General features: G+C 40.8%; 1 protein-coding gene across 1 annotated transcript in view; it reads left to right on the top strand.

The window, feature by feature from the left end:
• LOC116523973 (serine protease inhibitor Kazal-type 10-like) overlaps positions 1 to 19,516 on the top strand; it is a 56,255-nt gene extending 36,739 nt beyond the window's left edge. The window contains exons 3-5 of the mRNA XM_032239066.1: positions 17,445 to 17,529; positions 19,055 to 19,170; positions 19,447 to 19,516. Of these exons, the coding sequence (XP_032094957.1) occupies positions 17,445 to 17,529; positions 19,055 to 19,170; positions 19,447 to 19,516 (271 nt within the window). The remainder of the gene's footprint in view (positions 1 to 17,444; positions 17,530 to 19,054; positions 19,171 to 19,446) is intronic.
• The last annotated feature ends 669 nt before the right edge of the window (positions 19,517 to 20,185 follow it).

Here is a 20,185-nt window from a genome sequence, read left to right as displayed (position 1 = left end):
GTGTATGCTTATTACATGAAATCCTCTTCAGCAACCAGAAATGATGACAGATTAAACTATTTACAATTTGATTCTTTATAATTAAAAGAATTAAATTCTTTAATTACTAAAAGTTAGTAATGTCTAACTTTTAGAATGCAAAAGTTATTTAGGTAAAGTTATGAATCATAAATAAACAGAATAAAATAAAGATATTTTTCTTAATATTTTTTTTAACATGAACAGTTGTGTAAACTCTATAAGATGGCCATTTTGAAACAGGAACTAATCTTCTGGAATTGTGCTTTCTTATCTTTTAGAAGAAGGAATTGTTGTTTGGCAGGATAACAATAGATAATCAGCTTGTCCCAGATTAAATGTTCAGGTCAGATTTATAGGTTCTGTGATCCTTTCTGCTTCAGAAGTAGAGCAGGGTAGCCTTATAAAATGAACCATTTGCTTTTCCCCATAGAATTATTGCAAGGGGTACCCAAAAGATTTCTGCACCAAGGAGTATCAAGGCCACTGTGGCTCTGATGGCAAAACATATGAAAACAAGTGTAATTTCTGCAATGCATATATGTAAGTATAGGGTTGACTCTGTGGAGCTGGAGAAGAGATCATCTGTATAGGCAGCCCAGGATTTCTAGGATTTTTTAAAAAAGACATTAAAACTCATCCTCCATTCAAGTAGGCTGTGAATATTCATACAAAAATTCTGTCACATATAGATTTGTAGTGGTGCCAAGGAGAATATTTTAGGAGGTAAGGGAAGCAGAGCCAGCTTGCCATTTTCAGGATATCCAAAGTAGAAATAGCAATAGCGCTTAGATTTATATATGGCTTCACAGTGCTTTACAGCCCTCTCTTAACAGTTTACAGAGACAGCATATTGCCCCCAACAATCTGGGTCCTCATTTTACCAACATCAGAAGAACGAAAGGCTGAGCCAAACTCTTATGCAGTGAGCAGAGTCAGCCTGCAATACTTTATTTTAGAACTCTTAAGTAAAATTGCTAATTAATATAGCCTTTTGGTTGACTGGGCCATAATGGTGAATACATCTCTATAATTCTTATTTTTATTTTTTGGCTGTTTTCCCATCAGTTACAGTGGTAGAAGACTTCGGCTGAGATATTTTGGAGAATGTTGAAATCTGAAATGCAGAAGATGAAGGCACATTCTCTAAAGAATATCCCATGATCTTCCTGTGTTCCTTATTAACCCCACAAAAAGTCTGTTTTTTCCCTCTTCTTTTGGTCTGTTAGTCCTTTAAATGGTTTTTGTTGATTTATCAATAAACAAAGCAAAGCGTTGTCTCTCCATGAGTCTTCTTTTGGAAGCAGTTCATCATCCTAAATTTCTGCTATTCTTGTTTATTTGAATCAGCGTTGATTCCTAGTAGCTATCTCGACAAATCCCTGAAGTCTTCTTGACATGTTTATTCTTTTAGAACTGGTTCGCCCTTGCCTCCTTCTTAGGGTTGAGAGAGAGAGTGTGTTCCGAGGTCAGCCAGCTTGCTTCAAGCCTAAACAGGATTATAATTCACCAGACTTCTAGCCTGATGCTTTAACCATTACTAGTTTTATTATATTTTATAGTGCACACTAACGTTATAGATACCCTATTATAGGCCTGGAGACCCGCGGGCCAGATACATCACATGCAGGCCAAGCCCACCCTGGAGAACAAAGGTAAAAAACCCCTCACGATCTGGCCTGTGACGCAATCGAGTTTTTACACCCACGCCCGATTGGATAAAGATTGTGTTTTGTACCTTTTGCTTTTGTTCTTCTGTTATTATTTTAAATAAATAAAAGCAAAAAAAAATAGTTTTAAAATGTACATTTATGGATTTTTCAAGAGTCAGTAATTAAAAGTTCATTAGTGATATAACAAAAAAAATATCAGGTGAATTTACCTCATGACAGAAACAGCATTTCTGCACAGTACATTCAAGGTAAAACCTTTTCAGTAATCTCTCAAACATCTATATGCAGCAACTGTTTCCCATTCAGAAGTATTCAAATACGAGGTTTCTCCATCATCTCCTCACATGAGAGCCAAATCATATAGTCTCCTTCTGAAAATGAATGCACATTTGATTAGAGATATCTTTAAAGCGGGAGCACAACTGCACACATGGGCACAAAGTTTGCAAGTAGAAAATGTGACATTTTCTTTTTCTCTTTATAGAGATGAAATATCTCAGTCTCCATTTTATGCATCATCAATGCAGGCCCACATTGAAAATGTCAATCTCACATAATCCTTTCTCTGTCTTGCCATATTATTGCCTTGCTAAATACTCCAGAGTAGACAGTGACTGACATAGCTTGATAAATTCTGCTTCAAGAATTCTGCTGTTTAAGAAGTACTGGAGCAAGGGGTAAGATGGTCCTTTTTATGAGAAAATCCAGACAGTTTTGAGGAGAAGAGAAATTAGGTTCCATCACTTTAGGCTTAGCTCTTCGTTTAAGTTTCCTTCCATTCTAATCCTGGTTGTCTGCTTTGGTTTTGGCCACATGAGAATACCATAGGAAAGGACAATGTGAGAATAAAACCTGGTTCCTTCTTCCCTCCTCTCAGTTTATATGTCATTGGACAGCTTTGTAACCTGCATCTGGGTATCTGCAGAAATTACCCAAAAGATAATTATAAATTATGCCTGAGGAGTTTCTTTGTGTCAAACTGCCTTCTGCAGTTTGCCGGGGTCTGGACTCCCTCTTCCTCCTTATGGAAATGCTCTTTTCCAACAGTGAAGGAAGCAAAGGGAAAGCAATGTTGCCTGATCATTTGTTTGTCAGGTAGGAGTCATTATAAAGGATTTGGGGGGGGGGGGTGTCACAAGGGAACTGCCCTGCTTCTGGGAGGCCATTGAAGTGCTCCAGATTAAAATGGTGATTTAGAGAAAAGATATATCTGAAATACTTGGATTATCTTCTCTGGGGATGGGGAGGGCAAAGTTACAACTGGAGGTGATCCCTGCCTACTCTTGGAAAGCCCAACCTTTTCCCCCAAAAGCCATATTGAATTTTCCACAGCAGAGTTACAGAATAGCTGAAACTACTGTCCTGGAAAACATATTGATGACCTAGAATTGGCACTAATAATTAATTGATTATTTGGTCTAATTTACACAATGTGGGAGGAGATAAATTGCACTATATGTCTTCATAGTTCACTAGTTCTCTAGATAAAAGAAAAGGTTTTTGAGGAGTTTCAATCAAAAAGGAGTTTGAGGAGGAATTAGGTACCAATGATGAGTATCTTAATATAAAAGTATAAATTGTTATTGAAATTTAATCTTGAAGATGAATCTCTGAATGATTGTGGATGGTAGATGAAAACAACAGATTTTCAAATTTTTGGGTATAGGATTATTCTTGATCACTGGGAAAATATATGGACACAAGTTTGAGATCTACATTATACTGGTAATTTGACAGAAATCTTTTATAAAATTATTTAGCGATGTTATTCAACTCCTGACAAACTATCAAAGATGTATAATTTGAAACAAACGTTGGAAATGTTATCAATCTGAATATAACTTTTTGCCTTCTTTGGTGGACCTGCAAGGGAGTTAAGAAATCTTCAGAAAATTCTGACAATTGATGTGAAATTGAAATCCGAAGGTTTCTTAGTGACTTTATTATTACAGCAAGACTACTATGTTCACAAAGATAGACAGAAGAAATCTGGAACAGCAGAGTGGATTTTTGAGCAATTAATTGCAGCCACTCCCAAAATTGTGCCTGTGTCCAGAATAGCGAAGTCTCTGCTGCATAGGAAAGTCACACAGTGGAAAAGCTACTTCTAGAAGATTTACTGAAAACTTAAGTGAGAGATCCATGATCAGGGTGGGAAGGAGGTTGTGGAAGCCAATGGGGTGGGAAAGGAGACTCAAGCTCTGCAAGTACCTCCAGGAGCAGGAAGTAGACCAGAGGATGATTTAAGGGGTGGAGAAGGCCTTGGGGGAACTTGGGCAGGCTGTGTGTGAGCTAGTGAGATGTTACAGTGTGGACCCGAGCCTGTGCTAGATCTTCCAGGGCCTCCCTCATTCCTGAGGTACTCTATGCTCCTCTTAATGACTTGTGTGGTTGCTTAATGATTGCATTAGGGAGAGAAGAGATCGGGATCATCAAGTGAGATGATCACATGGGTACCTTGGTTAATGACCACTGTGAATTGTAACCATAAGGGACAGACTCCATTCTGATCATGACTATCTATATGGGAAAACATATAACTCCAGCGCAGAGTGGATGCAGGACCTAAGAGCATACCATAACAATCCTTCAGAACAGGAACTAGTCATCACAGTAGCAGAAATCTAACAGCAGGTTAAGAACATGCACAAGGCCACTAGCACCTGGCTCAGGCATGATCCATGCTTACTGGCTGAAGAAACTGGAAGTCAGTTTGTGACATCTGACACTAGTGGCCTTTAGGTACAGCACATACCAATGTTATACATTGTCCTGGCCTCTGTTCTCTATAGGCTTGAACTCCTTCAGCCAGATAGGCTAATCACAAAGACTCGGTATAGATACAGAGTTAAGAGTAAAAGAATCATCAGACACCTCCTCTGTATGGATGACATTAAGCTGTATAAGAGTGAATGAAATGTCATTCTGATTGGAAAATTGTGGTCAAATGGCAATCAAGAGAGGGAAGGTAGTTAAAACTAATAGGGTAGATACATACAGACCAGCTTTAAGAACCCTGATATCCCATATTCATATGGAAACCACAATGGGGAGGCAAGAAGACAGCAAAATCCAAGTCTCATACAGGATAAAATAGGTCATCCAGAATCAACTCAATGGGAAGAACAAAATCTAAGCCATTATCATATAGGCAATTTTCATCTTTTGAATTCTTCATTAAAATCATATCCTATTATTACTTTATAGGCATCTCTGACATCTACTACACACAACCAAGCTTTTCCAACAGCATTTTTAAGGGTAAGAAAAATGTCCTTTGCATTCAAAGTATTATCAGATTCTGATAAAGATTTGTGAATCTGAACTTGATAAGTAATAATTTCTAACCAGAATATGACTGGAAAACATGTAAAATATTGAAGTTTTGTATTGATCTGGTGAAAGATCAATTTTTTATAAACAATTTCTTTTTCTGATACTCTCTTATGAAATCATGATAGAGATAGATGATAGATGATAGATAGATAGAGAGAGAGAGAGAGAGAGAGAGAGAGAGAGAGACAGAGACAGAGAGACAGACAGACAGACAGACAGACAGACAGACAATCTTAGTTTGACCTCACTTCAATGGAGGTTTTACTGATTCATGGTGGAATTTTGCAAAAAAATATATATATTATTTGAATGAGTTCCAGACACTGAAGGACAGAGAATCACATGATCAGTCTTGACTGGAAAATCCATTCTCATAGGAAAAAAATTTAAAACACAGACAAAAAAACCCTCATTGAATTCAACCAATTTTGATTGACTTCCTCAGTTGAAGATTTACATGTTTCTTAGTTTGAACTCGTGCTGCTATGTCATTATTATATTTTAATGGTGTCATACAGAGGTGGGTTCCTACAAGTTCGGACTGGTTCGGCTGAGTAAGTAGTAACTCAACCTGTCACGCCCTCAAACCGGTTGCATCAGCGGTGGCGCCATCTTGATTTTTGGTTCTGCGCATGCACAGAACAATCTTCATTGCAAAATTGTATTTTCCCCTTTTCTAATGTAGTGTGCATGCACAGACCTGTTTAGGTGCAAATGCGCACACGCGTAGTGCAAAAATTTTTTGCACAACGAACCGGCAGTAATACTGGCAACAACCCACCCATGGTGTCATAATGATGTTTTTATGTTACCGTTGTTTACATTCCACATGGTTTCAATTGTAATGCTGTCTGCATTTATAATTTTTTAAAATTTGTCTTGGTTTTATTACTGTTTCTTACAGTACCAGTATGTTTATAGAGTTTTGGATTATCCAATGGACACAGGCATTCAGAGTTTTCAAGAGTTCTATGAACAAATTTTAGCTATTGTCTCAAATACCTAGAACTATTATTTGTTTGTTTGTTTGTTTGTTTATGTTTGTTTGTTTGATGTACGTGTGTATTTGTGTGTGTGTATGTCTGGTAGAATAGGCAAATCCTGTCAGAATAGAGAATTCCCTGCCTATTAGTTGTCTATGGAATATTCACATATTTTGGCATAAATTAGTCCTTGGATTTTCAAAGTATTTAAAAGGCCTTACATTCAATTTTTTTCTCTGGGGCCATCATTGTATCTAGAACTTTGCACTGCACATTTAACATAGTAGGGAAGGTTTCTGTGAAAGTGTTAAATATTGTCCTGATATTTTAATCCCAGTTTATGAAAGGCTACAAGGCCAAAATCAGAGGTTTAATTAAATCAAAATAAAATGGGATGGAGATCAATTGATACCATTGTATACACCATCTTGAGTTGCATAAAACAAAGGTGGATATGTATCTTAAAATGTTGCATAAAACAAAGGTGGATATGTATCTAAAAATGAGATTCCCACATATTGTTCCTTTCAGAGTTTTCATGTACTTTAATTAGATAAATGTTACATTATTTTGGTCTGGTAGCTGAAAATAATAGATTTAGATCTGCTAGGAGATTCTGGAATAAACAGCAGTTCACATCAACTCCCAGCATTTTAATATAAGCAGCAACAAATTAAAAGTTTGCTGTGATTTTGTGGAATAGGTCATAAGCTCCTTATATTTCTTTCGATGTTCAAAGCAAATTCTTTTCTATTAAAGCTGTTCTTTCTGTGTTTACTGTATCTGTTTGTTCTTACTGTACCCAAATTCTATTTGATGTTTTTTGTGGGAGTTAGTAAACAACAAAGTTGGCCCCGGAAATCTGAATTTTGCCATTTATCCATAGTCTAATTCATTCAAAACTTCCTTAATTATATTTTTGTTCTTGGAGATTTGGAGTGTTTCTGAAATCCCTCACTGATTTCTTCATTAACCCTGTGGTCTAACTGAATCTTTAGTTTTGCAAAGCTGGATTATTGGTGTCAAAAGAAATGGAGCAACAATTGCAATGTTTTTAAACCACACCGTGTTTGTATCGCAACATTTCCTGGCTGTACAGCTGAGCTCAGGATTGACATATAGCTTTGGGTGGTTGTAGTGGACATGGACTAGAGTGAATAGCATGGAGGTATTCATATGTAAAATGAGCAGAATTTTTTTCAGGGGCAGGGGGATCAAAACTTTTGATGAGATGAGCTGCTGTACAAATTTGATTAATTAAATAAAAAAACTGCAATATGGGTTGTTACATGTTATTGCTAACAGCTGTCTATTTTTCTTACTTCTTTATACTTTGTGCAATACTCCCTGACAGAATAGAATAACTATTAATGACTTCTTTTTCTTCTTTTTGCAGAACTTCCATCTTTATATATGTGGCAAGTTCACAATTTTTGGGAAAAGCTCCCGTGTTCTTGAATACACATATGGGAAAGTTATTTTTTTCAGGTCATCTGATGCAATGGTCCCCAATCTTTACAGCTTGGTGTCTTAGTGGGGAGGGGAGGGGAGAAATGGCCCCGCCATTTGCGCAACTTGAGCTTCACGTGTGCACACCGGCTGGCCATTCATGCAAGTCATGCTGGGTGTGCTCGTGCTGGCCAACCACTAATGGGGCCCAGTTCCGAACAGGCCACGTCCCAGTAGTGGGACACGGCCCAGGGGTTGGGGACCTCTGATCTGATGCATCTAGCTTAGCAATGTCTACTCTGGCTGATAGTATCTTTCCAAGGGATGAAACATGCAAAAAATATGCAAAGGAGACATGCAAAGGAGAATTCTGTCCCTTCTCTTCAACCTGAATACAGTGAAAATTCAGTTGGGCACTGGTGGGCAACTTTTGTGGCTCCAAAATCCCATTTTTATTCAGCCCTCTCAAGTCCCCAATAACAAAATTACCAACAGGCATAGTTTCCCTCTAAAAATAAAAACACTGAATTGTATGCCCCAAACAGCTTAAATCTCCCATTGCCTTCCTAGTCAGGAAAAGCAGAAAATCTTGGTTTCTGACATCTCCCACTCTGCATAATCAGCTCATCAATAATAATATTCATATTGTTCCCAAATCAAGTACATCATGGTTACCAAGATGCTTACCATGCTTATCATGGAGAGCAATAGTGGGCTTTCTGAGGAGAAAAAGAGATTCTTGGCCAATAATTATTTTACCATCACTCTATTCTTTCATCATTTTTTAACAACTTCTATATATACTGCATGATTAACTTGGGCAGAGGAAGATATTTTCAGAAATATTTACCTACTCATTTTAATGTCTGATATTTTGAAATAATCATTTTTGATAATAGTCCATCATTTTGGTCCACATGTTCCTTCAATATTCCTATCCTTTTTCCCCAAAGGATTGTTATTATTTTTTATTCTCTTACATACCATTTTAAGTATATATTCACATAATTGGTATTCTTCTTTACATTTATCACTCTTATACATTATTATTTCATTTAATAAGTTATAATGTACAATTTGGGTTGCTTTATTTACCATCCCTTCCTCCTTTTGTAACACCTCCTTGTTTTCCCTTTCTTTTCTCCCTTCCTCCCTTCTCTACATTTTTCCTTCCTCCTCTCCTTCTCCTCCCTTCTTCCCTTACTTTCTCCTACTCCTGCTCTTCCTCTTCCCCTTCCTACCCTCTCTCCTTCTCTTTCTCCCCCTTCCATCCTCCTCGCCTCTTTCTTCTTTCTCCTGTCTTCTTTTCTTTCTCTCCTCCTCTCTCCCTTTCTTTTTCTATTATTGTTGGTGTATATTTAAAACTCAGTTTATGTTTCCTTGGGATGGTATTTCTGTCATCCCAAATATACTTTAGTATCATTTCTTATTCCCTTACCTTCACTAGTCTACCCTAGTATGTTTTCCCCCTTTATGTCTTGTTCTTGAATATATACATATATGTTTAATATTTTCTTTTCTTCCCCTCACCCTTTCCATTTAATAGTGTGTCATCTGGGTACTTTAAACAAATTGAAATAGACTTGGAAAGATGGATAAACCTACAATTATCAATGATGGGAAGAATACCAGTAGTAAAGATGAATATATTACCAAGATTGTTATACCTATTTCAAATAATACCAATAAAACTAGAGAAAAAAATCTTAGAAAGTATGAACAAAATAGTGGGGAAATATATATGGCAAGGGAAAAAAGCAAGAATTAATATAAAAATGTTACAAGATGCAAAGATTTGAGAAGGATTTGGATTACCAAACTGGGAACTGTACTACCAAGCAGCGGGTCTAACTTGGATGAAAGAATGGATTTTACTGAGAAATACAAGATTATTGAAACAGGAGGGGCATGATTTGCAACTGGGTTGGCCTGCTTTTTTGTGGTATGATAAAAGTAGGGCGCATAGCTATTTTCAAAGACATTATGTAAGGAATGGATTATTAACAATGTGGGAAAGAGTGAAAGGGAAACATTATTTAGAAATATCAATGTGGCATTCAACAATGGAAGCATTGACACATCCAAATATTAGTAGAATGAAAAATACTAGATACAAAGATATCTTAACAGAAAGCGGGGAACTAAAAAAAACAAGAATTAGAAAAACAAGGGATTGATATAGGTTGGTTTTTTGCAAATACAATCAAGATAGGGAAAAGATAAAAGGGAGTATGGTTTTAACTTAGGAAGTTCGGAGTTGGATAAGATACTTATGGGAGCAGGAGAAAGAATAATCAAAGAATTATATAACCCTAACCCTAACCCACAACATGAATAAATGTGACAATACCTCCCACCTACCAGACATCTGGAAACCAGCCCTAGTCAACAAATGAACCCCACCCACCACCCAGGCTGTTACAACACAAAACAACAATGGACACACAGCCAGCACCAATCAGCACCAATACAACCACACAACCAATCATTCCACTTACTGAAAGAAAGACAGCACTCCACACACACCCCACCCAGATTTATAGAAAGATGGCAACTCTGACCACGCTTTAAGCCAAAACCACCAGCCTGAAGATGGTGAATGAGACCTCACCGAAACGTTGCCAAGACAATCTCAATCTTACACAGGAAAAGATCCGAATGCTACAAGACCAGCATACCTACACCTGTGAAAATCTATGAATAGATAGATAGATAGATAGATAGATAGATAGATAGATAGATAGATAGATAGGTAGGTAGGTAGGTAGGTAGGTAGGTAGGTAGGTAGGTAGGTAGGTAGGTAGGCAGGCAGGCAGGCAGGCAGGCAGGCAGGCAGGCAGGCAGGCAGGCAGGCAGGCAGGCAGGCAGGCAGGCAGGCAGGCAGACAGACAGACAGACAGACAGACAGACAGACAGACAGACAGACAGACAGACAGACAAAGAGGGGAGAGAACACGGCTCTGATCACACTTTGCTCGCACAGGCATGAGACCGAAGACACCAGCCTGAGGATGACGAGTGGGACCTCATATACATACATACATACATACATACATACACACACACACACACACACACATACACACACACACACACACACACATATCTTTGTGGCATAAAGAAATGAATAAATAAATTAATAAATTAAATAAATAAATAGCATTCCATTTAGGCCATTAAATTTGAAACTTCTGAAACTTTTTGCAGAATGTGTGAGATGAAAGGATTGGACTACTAATGTTTTATTATGAACTGAAGAACATGTAAAACCCCTGATGGGTTGCAAGGTATTTTAGCCCAAGAAGCACTTAAGACAAAAGAAGAATCATGTTTATGCAATGGAAATGTTTTTGCACAATTAAGATTCTGGATGGTCACAATATCAGTTTACAGAAGAGGAAGTGAATTGCTCAAAGTAAGCGTGCACCTTGATTGTGTTGTAACCATTGAGAACTGACTGTTCATGTGCTTTTACAAGAAACTTAAACCTGGAAAAAATGGTTAGCTCTCCACAGAAGCAACTGCCTGTACCAGATCACTTATAAAGGGCAAAACCAAAACTAATTATTTCAGATCTCAATCCAGTATATTATCTAGGTGGTTTTGTATATACAAAAAATGTAAGCCTGGTGGTTAGAATGCAGTATTTCAGGCAAACCTGTAAAGCACTATGAACAGAGGTGGGTTGCTCCTGGTCCAAATATTCGTCTGTGTGATTCCTATCAGCCAACTTGAATGGTCTGCCCACGATTAATACTATTAATAATTTATTAAATTTATTTGTCACCCAACTCTTAGCGACTCTTGCTGCTGTTTTTTCAACCAGAGATACATGATCTGGCCTTCCCTCTTACTACACCTGCACTTCACTTTGTACTTCCTCTTGAGACATCAATTAACAAATAATTATATCAATTATTTTTGTTGTCTTTGTAATGTGTTTCCACAACAGTTAAGAAGGAACTCAGAAGAGGCCTAGAAACATAAGCAAGATGATAAAAAAATGTCAAATAAAAGCAAGGTTTAAGAGAATGAAATGAAAGACTTGGGGTTTTGGGAGGTTTTGGTAGAAGGAAAATGGACCTCATCACATCACTAGAATATCATACTGGAGTTGGGACTGTGAGACTGTGAGACAGAACGTCAAGAAATCAACATAGAAAGAATAATTTTATTTACTTTATTTATTTATTTATTTATTTATTTATTTATTTATTTATTTATTTATTTATTTATTGGACAGTCACAACCTTGTCTCCTGTGGCCCATTCCATCAGGTCCAGCTGGGGACGCACACTCTATGTCTAGGAAATGCTGACTGATGGGGTCCAGGAGGAGAACTTTTTCTGTTATGGCTCCCACCCTATGGACCATCATCACATCAAGATCATAGTAGTCCTGATCCTGCTAGCATTTCATAAAGCCCTTAAAACATGTTTTTGTCAATGGGAATCTGGGAGTGTGAGGATGTATAGTGGATACACTGACTACATAGAGGGATGTGTTCACTTTAGAAGTAAATTTAGAATTTTGTGATATCACATATCAGTTAGCATTTAGCATTTAGTCTTATATACCGCTTCACAGTGCTTTGATAGCCTTCTCTCACTGGTTTGCAAAGTCAGCATATTGTCCCCAATAATCTGGGTCTTCATTTTACCCTCCTCGGAAGGATGGAAGGCTGAGTCAACCTTGAGCCTGGTGAGATTTGAACTGCTGAACTGAAGTAGCCTGCAGTTCTGCACTCTAACCATTACACCATCTCGTCTCTTATTTTACAGGATTTTATGGCTGATGTTGTTTTGATTGTGTGATCTATTTTATTGTTTTGCTACTTTCATATTTTTTACCTATTTGTCACCCACCCTTTAACATAACATATACACATACACATATACATATACACTTACAGAAATTATATATATATATATATATTGAACATGTCAAGTGGTGGAAACATTAAAAAAAATGGATGAGTTTGATTGTGCAGTTCTACCTGCTATCTTCCCATTTTTTTAACTCCATGAGATTAAAATCATTGCAAATGGGCCTTATTCTAAAGGTCATAAAAATGATTAATATACTATGTTTGATCAGATTTATTCTATTTTTAATAAAATGGATTTTCGTTGGCCCGCCTGCCTTGTTCTATTCAGCCTAATACTGCTCTTCTAATCAGAGAAATTTCTGTTATTATGTCTTCTAAAAAACAATTCAGACTGATAATATGTTTGCGTCTCAGGAATATTGGCATTCCTAACATAGTTTCATTGGTAATTTTTCATTTTTAATAGACTTCCAAGCAGGAATGACAATCTGCGCAAAGTAAACTATGTGGAACTGATTCAAGACTATAGAAACACGAGACGTGATCTTTTTGTAGAAGAGCCAATCTAGTTTCAGAAAAATTGGATCCTAATCTGTGAATGATAAAGGAAGGATTACTCCTTTGGACTTCATCCCACAATTGGATCTTCCATAAGGTGACCAGACGTCCCGCTTTTGGCGGGACACCCCCGCTTTTTAATGCATTTTCCCGCGTCCAGCCCGCTTTTTTAAAAAGCACGCTTTTTTTGGCGCTCGCAGCTCCCGCCCATCAGCTGCTAGCTTGCTGGGCTGGCTCATCGTTCTGTTCTCTATCCTACCTACTTACAAATTTAAGCCAGCCCAGCCTGCCGCTCACTGATCGGATTGGCCTGGACTCCAGCCAATCAGTGAGCTGGCTGGGATGGGAAATTTTCAGCACGCCACGTGCTGAAAATTTTCCATCCCAACCAGCTCACTGATTGGCTGGACTCCGCTTAGCTGAGCACGCCTGCGCAAGTCTCCATTTCCTTTCCTCTTTTGGGGTTGCAGCTGCGCTTACTCACTGGTGAGTAATCTAATCTATTCTATCTAATAATCAGAGAATTTTCCGCTCGCCGCGGCAGGAGAAGAGGGTAGGGGCAGCTGCAGCCGCCCGCAGAGAAGTTCCTCTCACTTCCGGGGCTCCCGCCGCCCGGCAGAAGCCCCTGAAGCACGTGGAAGTTCTCTGCGGGTGGCTGCCGCTGCGCCCACCTCTCCTCCTGCCTCTTCGTGAATGGGATCGCTGCCTCCGAGAGCGTGGGTGCAGCGGCAGCCGCCCGCAGAGAACGTCCTCTCACTTCCGGGGCTCCCGCTGCCCGGCAGAAGCCCCTGAAGCGCGGGCGGCTGCCCCCTCCCTCTCCTCCTGCCGCGGAGTCCGTTCGTGCAGAGAATTTTCTGCCTGCCCCAGCTGAGTGAATGAATTAAATTTGGGATCGCCGCGGCAGGAGAGGGAGGGGGCAGCCACCCGCAGAGAAGTTCCTCTCGCTTCCGGGGCTCCCGCCGCCCGGCAGAAGCCTCTGAACCGCGTGGAGTTTCTCTGCGGGCGGCTGCCGCTGCCCCCCCCCTCTCCTCCTGCCGCGGAGTCCGTTCGTGATTGTGCGCCTCTGCTCTGCAGCGAAAATGCCACCGCCACCCCCTCTGGCTCTTCCCACCCAGACACCTGCCGCCCAGGAGCTGCCCGAAAACCTTCCTGCCCACCACCGGCTGCACCGCAGCTGACTCGCCCTGAGTGGGCTGGAAGGCTTTGGGCATCCAAAGAAGAGGCGCGAGCGGATGGCAGTGGGGTCGCCACACGGGAGCCGCCAGAAGCCTTCCCCCCCCTTTCCTTCCCTCGGCTGCGAAAAGGATGAGTGGGGGGCGGAGCAGTTACTTGGGGGGGGGGCTTAAAAGGAGACAGCCGGGTGGGAAGAGGGTGAGCGCTTTGGAAAATCTCTGAAAATGGAGCGCTAGCTGGGGGAGCCGCCGCAGCAGCAGGAGCCCTTCAAGGGAGCCCCTGAGCTGCGAGGGGAGGGAGAGATGCCCCGACTTGGGAGCTGTGTAGTTTGAAAGAGAAGCAGCAGCTGCGCGTTTCCAAAAAGGTCTCCCGGAGCCGGCAAGGGACATGTGCACTGAGGAGCGTCGGGTGCATGTAGGATTTGCTGGAGAGGAGGACGTAGTGCTGGGTAGGCTTGGAAGGGCTGTAGAGAGCTTTGCGGGGCGGGGGGAGGGAGCGGCGGGGAAATACAGTCTTCGGGGTGGGGAGAAGAAGCAGTTAGTCTCTCGACGGGTCACCCAGAAACTGGGTTTGGGGCTGTGAAGTTCCGCTGTTGGGACGCGATGCATCTGTAGCGGAGGAGCGGGATCCTGAGGGAGGCTGTTGCAGAAGGGCGAAATCTGAGATTTCTTCGCTTCTGCGGCAGGATAACGTTTGTTCTTTAGAGGAAGGGGGGGAGAGACCACTACAGTTGCATTTCTTTTCTTGCTGGGGATTTAGAAGTCTTATGTTCACTTTTATTCCTGGGGAAAAAAACAAACCCGAGCCTCCGCCATTGTCCAACCCTCGCGTTTCCTGGCAAGAAATCCATCCCCCATTATGACGAGGTACGCCGGCTTTCGATTGGTTAAGGCATCCTCAGCATCCCCCAGGTGATCTCTGGGCCCCCGGCTTCCCCATCTCCTCTCCTATGGGGAGACGTGCATCATAATGTTGTAAGCTGCCCTATGCATTTGTGTTTGTGTGCTGGAGAGAAAGTGAAAAAGAGAGGGAGAATTATATTAATTAGAAGTGGCGGTGGCGGACGTCGGCAGCGACTGTAACGACTGCTCGGGCGAGGTGCGGAGGAAGAACGGAAGGTCCCTCCCGCCCGTGATGACGGCTCCAGCCATGGATGAGCAGGCTGGCCCCAACAACAACAACGCACTGCTCTTGCCGCCACCTCCGGATGGGAAGCAACCACGCCTGTGCGGCCCCTGTGCTGCGGTGGGAAGCGAGTCTGCAAGGCATGGTTGCTTCCCACCCGGAGGTGGCGGCAAGAGCAGCGCGTTGTTGTTGTTGTTGAAGAAGACGCCGGAGCCAGCCTGCTCGTCCATGGCTGGAGCCGTCGTCGCGGGCGGGAGGGACCTTCCGTTCTTCCTCCGCACCTCGCCTGCACGGTCATTACAGTCGCTGCTGACGTCCGCCACCGCCGCTTCCCTCGTCTGTCTCGATTGCTGGAAGCAGTAACAAACGGCGCGTCTGCTCCGCTGTCAGCGCCTTGACAGCCACCCCAGCCGGCGGCTACCGGGCCTCGCTGGAGTCAATTGCAAAACCGCGTTCAGCACTTTGAGGACCTGAGGCATCTTGGGAAATGCAGTTCCCTATCGGAAAGAATGGAGTAGCTGCGAATTTGTAACAACAACAGAAGATAATAACTTGGTGCTTCGCAGGTTACGAAAATCTCAAGTTTGATTTGCACAGTTTTTTAAAAGTTAGATAAAGAAATTATGCTGTGAAAGCGACTAGAAAGCCTCCCCTCCCCTTCCTGTGTGCGAGAAAGGGAAGGAGAGGAAGGAAGGAGGGAGGGGGGAAGGAAAAGAAGAAGGGAGGGGGGAAGGAAAAGAAGAAGGGAGGGGGGAGAAGATGGAAGGAGAAAAGATGGATGGAAGGAGAAAGAATGGAAGGAGAAGGAGAAAGATGGAAGAAAAAAGAAGAAAAAGAAGAAGGGAGGGAGAAAAGAGGGAAGGAGGTAGGAAGAAAAGGGGAAGAGAGGGAAAGAGCAGAAAGACAAAGAGGATGAAGTTGATAGGCAAGAGGAAAGAGGAAGGAAGGAAAAAAGAAAAAGGGAGGGAGAGAGGAAAGAAGAAAAGATGGAACTAGAAAGGAAAGAAGGGAGGGAGGGAGGAAAGGGGAAGACAGGGAGAGAGCAGAAAAACAGAGAAGGTGAAGGTAGATAGGCAGAAGGAAGGAAGAAGGAAGAAATAGGAAAGGAGGGAAGGAGGAAGGAACAGAAGCGAAGAGGAAGAGAGAAATGGAAAGAGCAGAAAGACAGAGAAGATAGATAGGCAAAAGAAATGAAGCTGAAAGAATGGAAGGAGGAAGGAAGAGAAAAAAGGAGGAAGGGAGTGAGTGAGGAAAGAAGAGAGGATGGAAGGAGAAAGGAAGGAAGAGAGGGAAAGAGCAGAAGACAGATAAGGTGACGGTAGATAAGCAAGAGGAATGAAGGAAGAAGTGAGGAGTCTCGAGGAGGGGGAAAACATTTAGTGACCAAAGTTACAATGGCATTGAAAAAAGTGACTGATGACCATTTTTCACACTTAGCGACCGTTGCGACCATTTTTTACACTTAGCGACCGTTGCAGCATCCTCATGGTCACGTGATCAAAATTTTGTTTGGCAACAGATTCGTATTTATGCTGGTTTCAGTGTCCTGGGGTGACCTTTTGACAAAAAAAAATTTTTTTAATCAACCCCCCCCCCCCGGTCAAAGGCGTCCCTCTTTTCCAATCTGAAAATCTGGTCACCTTAATCTTCCAGGAGTACGGGTCATAGCACTCCCTAAAAACCTCCCCTTTAGAACTACAAGAGAGGGCTCAGATGATACATTGGAGACTCCAAGCCAATTGATATGATACATTTTGAACATACAGCACTAGAAACTTGTCACACATAGTTTATCTCTTTGCTTAAAGCTGGTCTTCACATAGGGGGGATTGGGGGTTCTAAAATGAGAAGAAAATGGAAGGGTAACTTTGGAGTCTAAGAATTGGCTCCCGAGACAATAAAAAGATCTGAATGGTTCTAATCAAGTTACTTCGTAACTGCTACATGTCTGTTAAATCTGGTTGCCATACACTTCTTGCATTCTGGGCTAATTGTGCAAAAGGAAGTTTACAAACTGACCAGTTTGCTACAGACTTCAGCAATAGCCAACTCCACATCCAATTGCGTGCGGAAGGATAGATTTCATCACCAAAGTAGTCAGGGTGTGCATATATAGCCTGGAAGGGCAGCGGAAAGCTATGAGGCCTCACCTTCAGCATCAACTACTCCAGAGAGTCCTACTTCAACCAAATTCAGCGAGGAATCATGAAGCCAGGAAGCTTTCTGCTGCTCACTCTGCTGCTCTTCTTCTTGTACTCCAGTAAGTTCTGCTTACTAATCCAACTTTTCCTTTTCTGAGAGATTTGATGAGCCCTTTATCCCCAGGAAAAAAGAGACAATAATCCACAGATATCTTCAAGGCTGGTTCAGTGACAAATTATTCCTGGTAAGAGGAACAAGGAACAAATTAAAAAAAAAGGTTATAGGTTAATGATGCAGAATTGGCTATTTTACTGGAAGCTTATTCAGCTTTAAATAATTTTTGTTCAGCTAGTTAAGGATTTTAATTTCAGCGGAGGGGGCAAAGGAACAGGGTGCATACAAGTAAAATTTTAAAAATATAGGAGCTAATAGAGACCTATTTCAATAATTTTGTATGTTTTCATTCCAGATCCAACTGTCCTAAAAATCAATTCAAGGGTTAATACCAGCTGATTAGGCATTGTGAGGAAGTGAGCCCATTGCATTGATTTTATTTATTGTTGTTTAAATTTAGTTTTAGACAAGTAAGGGATCACAAGATCATCTGCCATTTTGGGGAATGGTGAAGCCCTGCTATAATCACCAGTGCTCAGCATTCCCATCGTTGGAATCAAGTGGTCCTTTCAGGTGTAACATAAGCAGAATTCCTGTAGAAATCAACAATATTGAACTCCCTAATAATATCCCAGTTGACTTATTAGTACTATACGTTTGGTTTTTAAACTGGCCCTTTTTGTGTTAATTTGCTATGTTTATTCAACTGGTCAAGGAGTTTAATTGCAGGGAAGGAGAAAGGCACTTACAAACACAAGTAAATAAATAAAAAAATAGGAGATAATGTGGAGTTGTTTCAAATATTTTCATTCATATGATTTTTTTACAGACATTGCTGCCCAAAAAATCAATGAGAAGGTGAGTACCAGATTTAAGTTTAAGTTTTAAGTCTCTGTGTAGGACCCAGAAATGTGGATGCATAATAGCCTCATCCCTCTCCCTCCTTACCACCACATCCTTTATTGCCAACGTATTGTATTCTCAGATACAATAAGATTTGGAACATATTTCAGGCCAGGTTTTCTGCTTTTATCTACTCCCTCTTCCAACCTACATACCCTCCTAAGCCCTTTAAGGGCACAGCACGCAATTAAAAACATCTGCACCAAAACCATAACAAACTAAGCAATGTTTTATACCACTGTTGTGGAGCTTTTTCTTTCAGTGTATCTTATATATGTTTGTGTGTTTAATGTTGAGAGGGATCTTGCAAACCACGTAGAATTTGTCTGCATAGCATTATAAAGACTGTAAGATATAATTCCTAAAAATCCCAGACCTATTTTCCAGCATTGCTAATGCATGATGGCCTACATGGGGACTAGGAGGATCAACCAAAACAGAAATGAACTCCGCTGAATTACAACTTGACAAGATAAGAGATAATCAGTTCAGAGCAGGGGTGGGTTCCAGCTGCTGCTACTGCTGGTTCGCTCAGGGATGCACTGTGTACTAAAGAAAATGCTTCTGCGCATGCAGACAAGACAAGATGGTGGCACCTATGGTACTGCGAAGAGAACTGGTTTGGGGGCATGGCAGGCCGAGTTGCTACCTAACTGGTAGGAACCCACCTCTGGTTCAGACATAATCATGTTATTCAACTTATCATTGGCCTTAAGAGGATAGTGCTATGAATCATTTGCTTCTTCCCATAGGAGTATTGTAAGGAGTATTCTGTACCATCGGAATTCTGCACCTTGGAGTATAACCCCCATTGTGCTTCTAATGGCAAAACCTATGGCAACAAATGTGGCTTCTGCAATGGGTATATGTAAGTATACCGTTCATTCTGTACAGCTGTGAAAAAACCTTGGAACACTGATCCTTTTTTAAAGTAGGCTCTCAGAAAACATTGTCCCAGATAGGTTATGTAATAGTGTCAGTTTTACCAATCTTAAGGGGAAGGCAAACTATAGACACCTTTCTAGTTTTAGGAGATCACAAATGATATTGCTAATTATTCTAGTCCTTTGCTTGGCTGGGACTTGATGGTGGATGCACTCCCGGTGGTTCTTATTTTTAATTTTTGGTTCTGTTTTCCCATCAGTAAAAGTGGTAGAAAACTTCGGCTGAGATATCTTGGAAAATGTGTAAAATTTGAAGATGCAGAAGATTAAAGAACATTTACCAGAGAATATCCCACAATCTTGATACCTTGTTAATTAACAACCCCATGAAAACATCTGTGCTTCCCTCTTCTTCTGCTACGTTGCTCTATTAAATGTCTTAATCTGATTTATCAATAAAAAATCCAAAGCATTACATCTCTATGAATCTTCTTTTTAAACCAATATATGAGCCTCCTTTTTTTGTTTTAGTTCCTTTGAGTCAAAGTTGACTCATTGCATCCACCTCAACTGCAGTTTTCTTGGCACATAGTTTTTCAGAAGTGATTTGCCCTTACCTTCTTCCTAGCAGTGACTGGCCAAGAACAATTAGCTGACTCATGGTCCCCTGCTTTTTTAGCCGGGGCTTTAGCCACTACACCAAGCTGGCTCACATTGGAATACATTTATAGTTTTATTGCATTTTAAAATGCACAATAACTTCATACTGGTAGATATGCAATTGGGAACATATTGGTATGTATTCATAATGTATATTTTTGTATTATTGACAAGAGACAATAATTAAAGGTTGGTTACTGGTACCACATAAAGCAGGAAGTTTTTTATCACATTCCCTCAAGGTAGAGCAATCTCAATAATGTTTTAGTTATCTTTATGCGGGAACAGTTTCCCATTCAGAAATATTCAAATATGAGATTTCTCAATCATCTCCTGATA

Source organism: Thamnophis elegans, chromosome 2 (assembly GCF_009769535.1).
Source record: "Thamnophis elegans isolate rThaEle1 chromosome 2, rThaEle1.pri, whole genome shotgun sequence".
Taxonomy (NCBI): Eukaryota; Metazoa; Chordata; class Lepidosauria; order Squamata; family Colubridae; genus Thamnophis; species Thamnophis elegans.
This window is presented reverse-complemented; position numbering and strand designations above follow the sequence as displayed.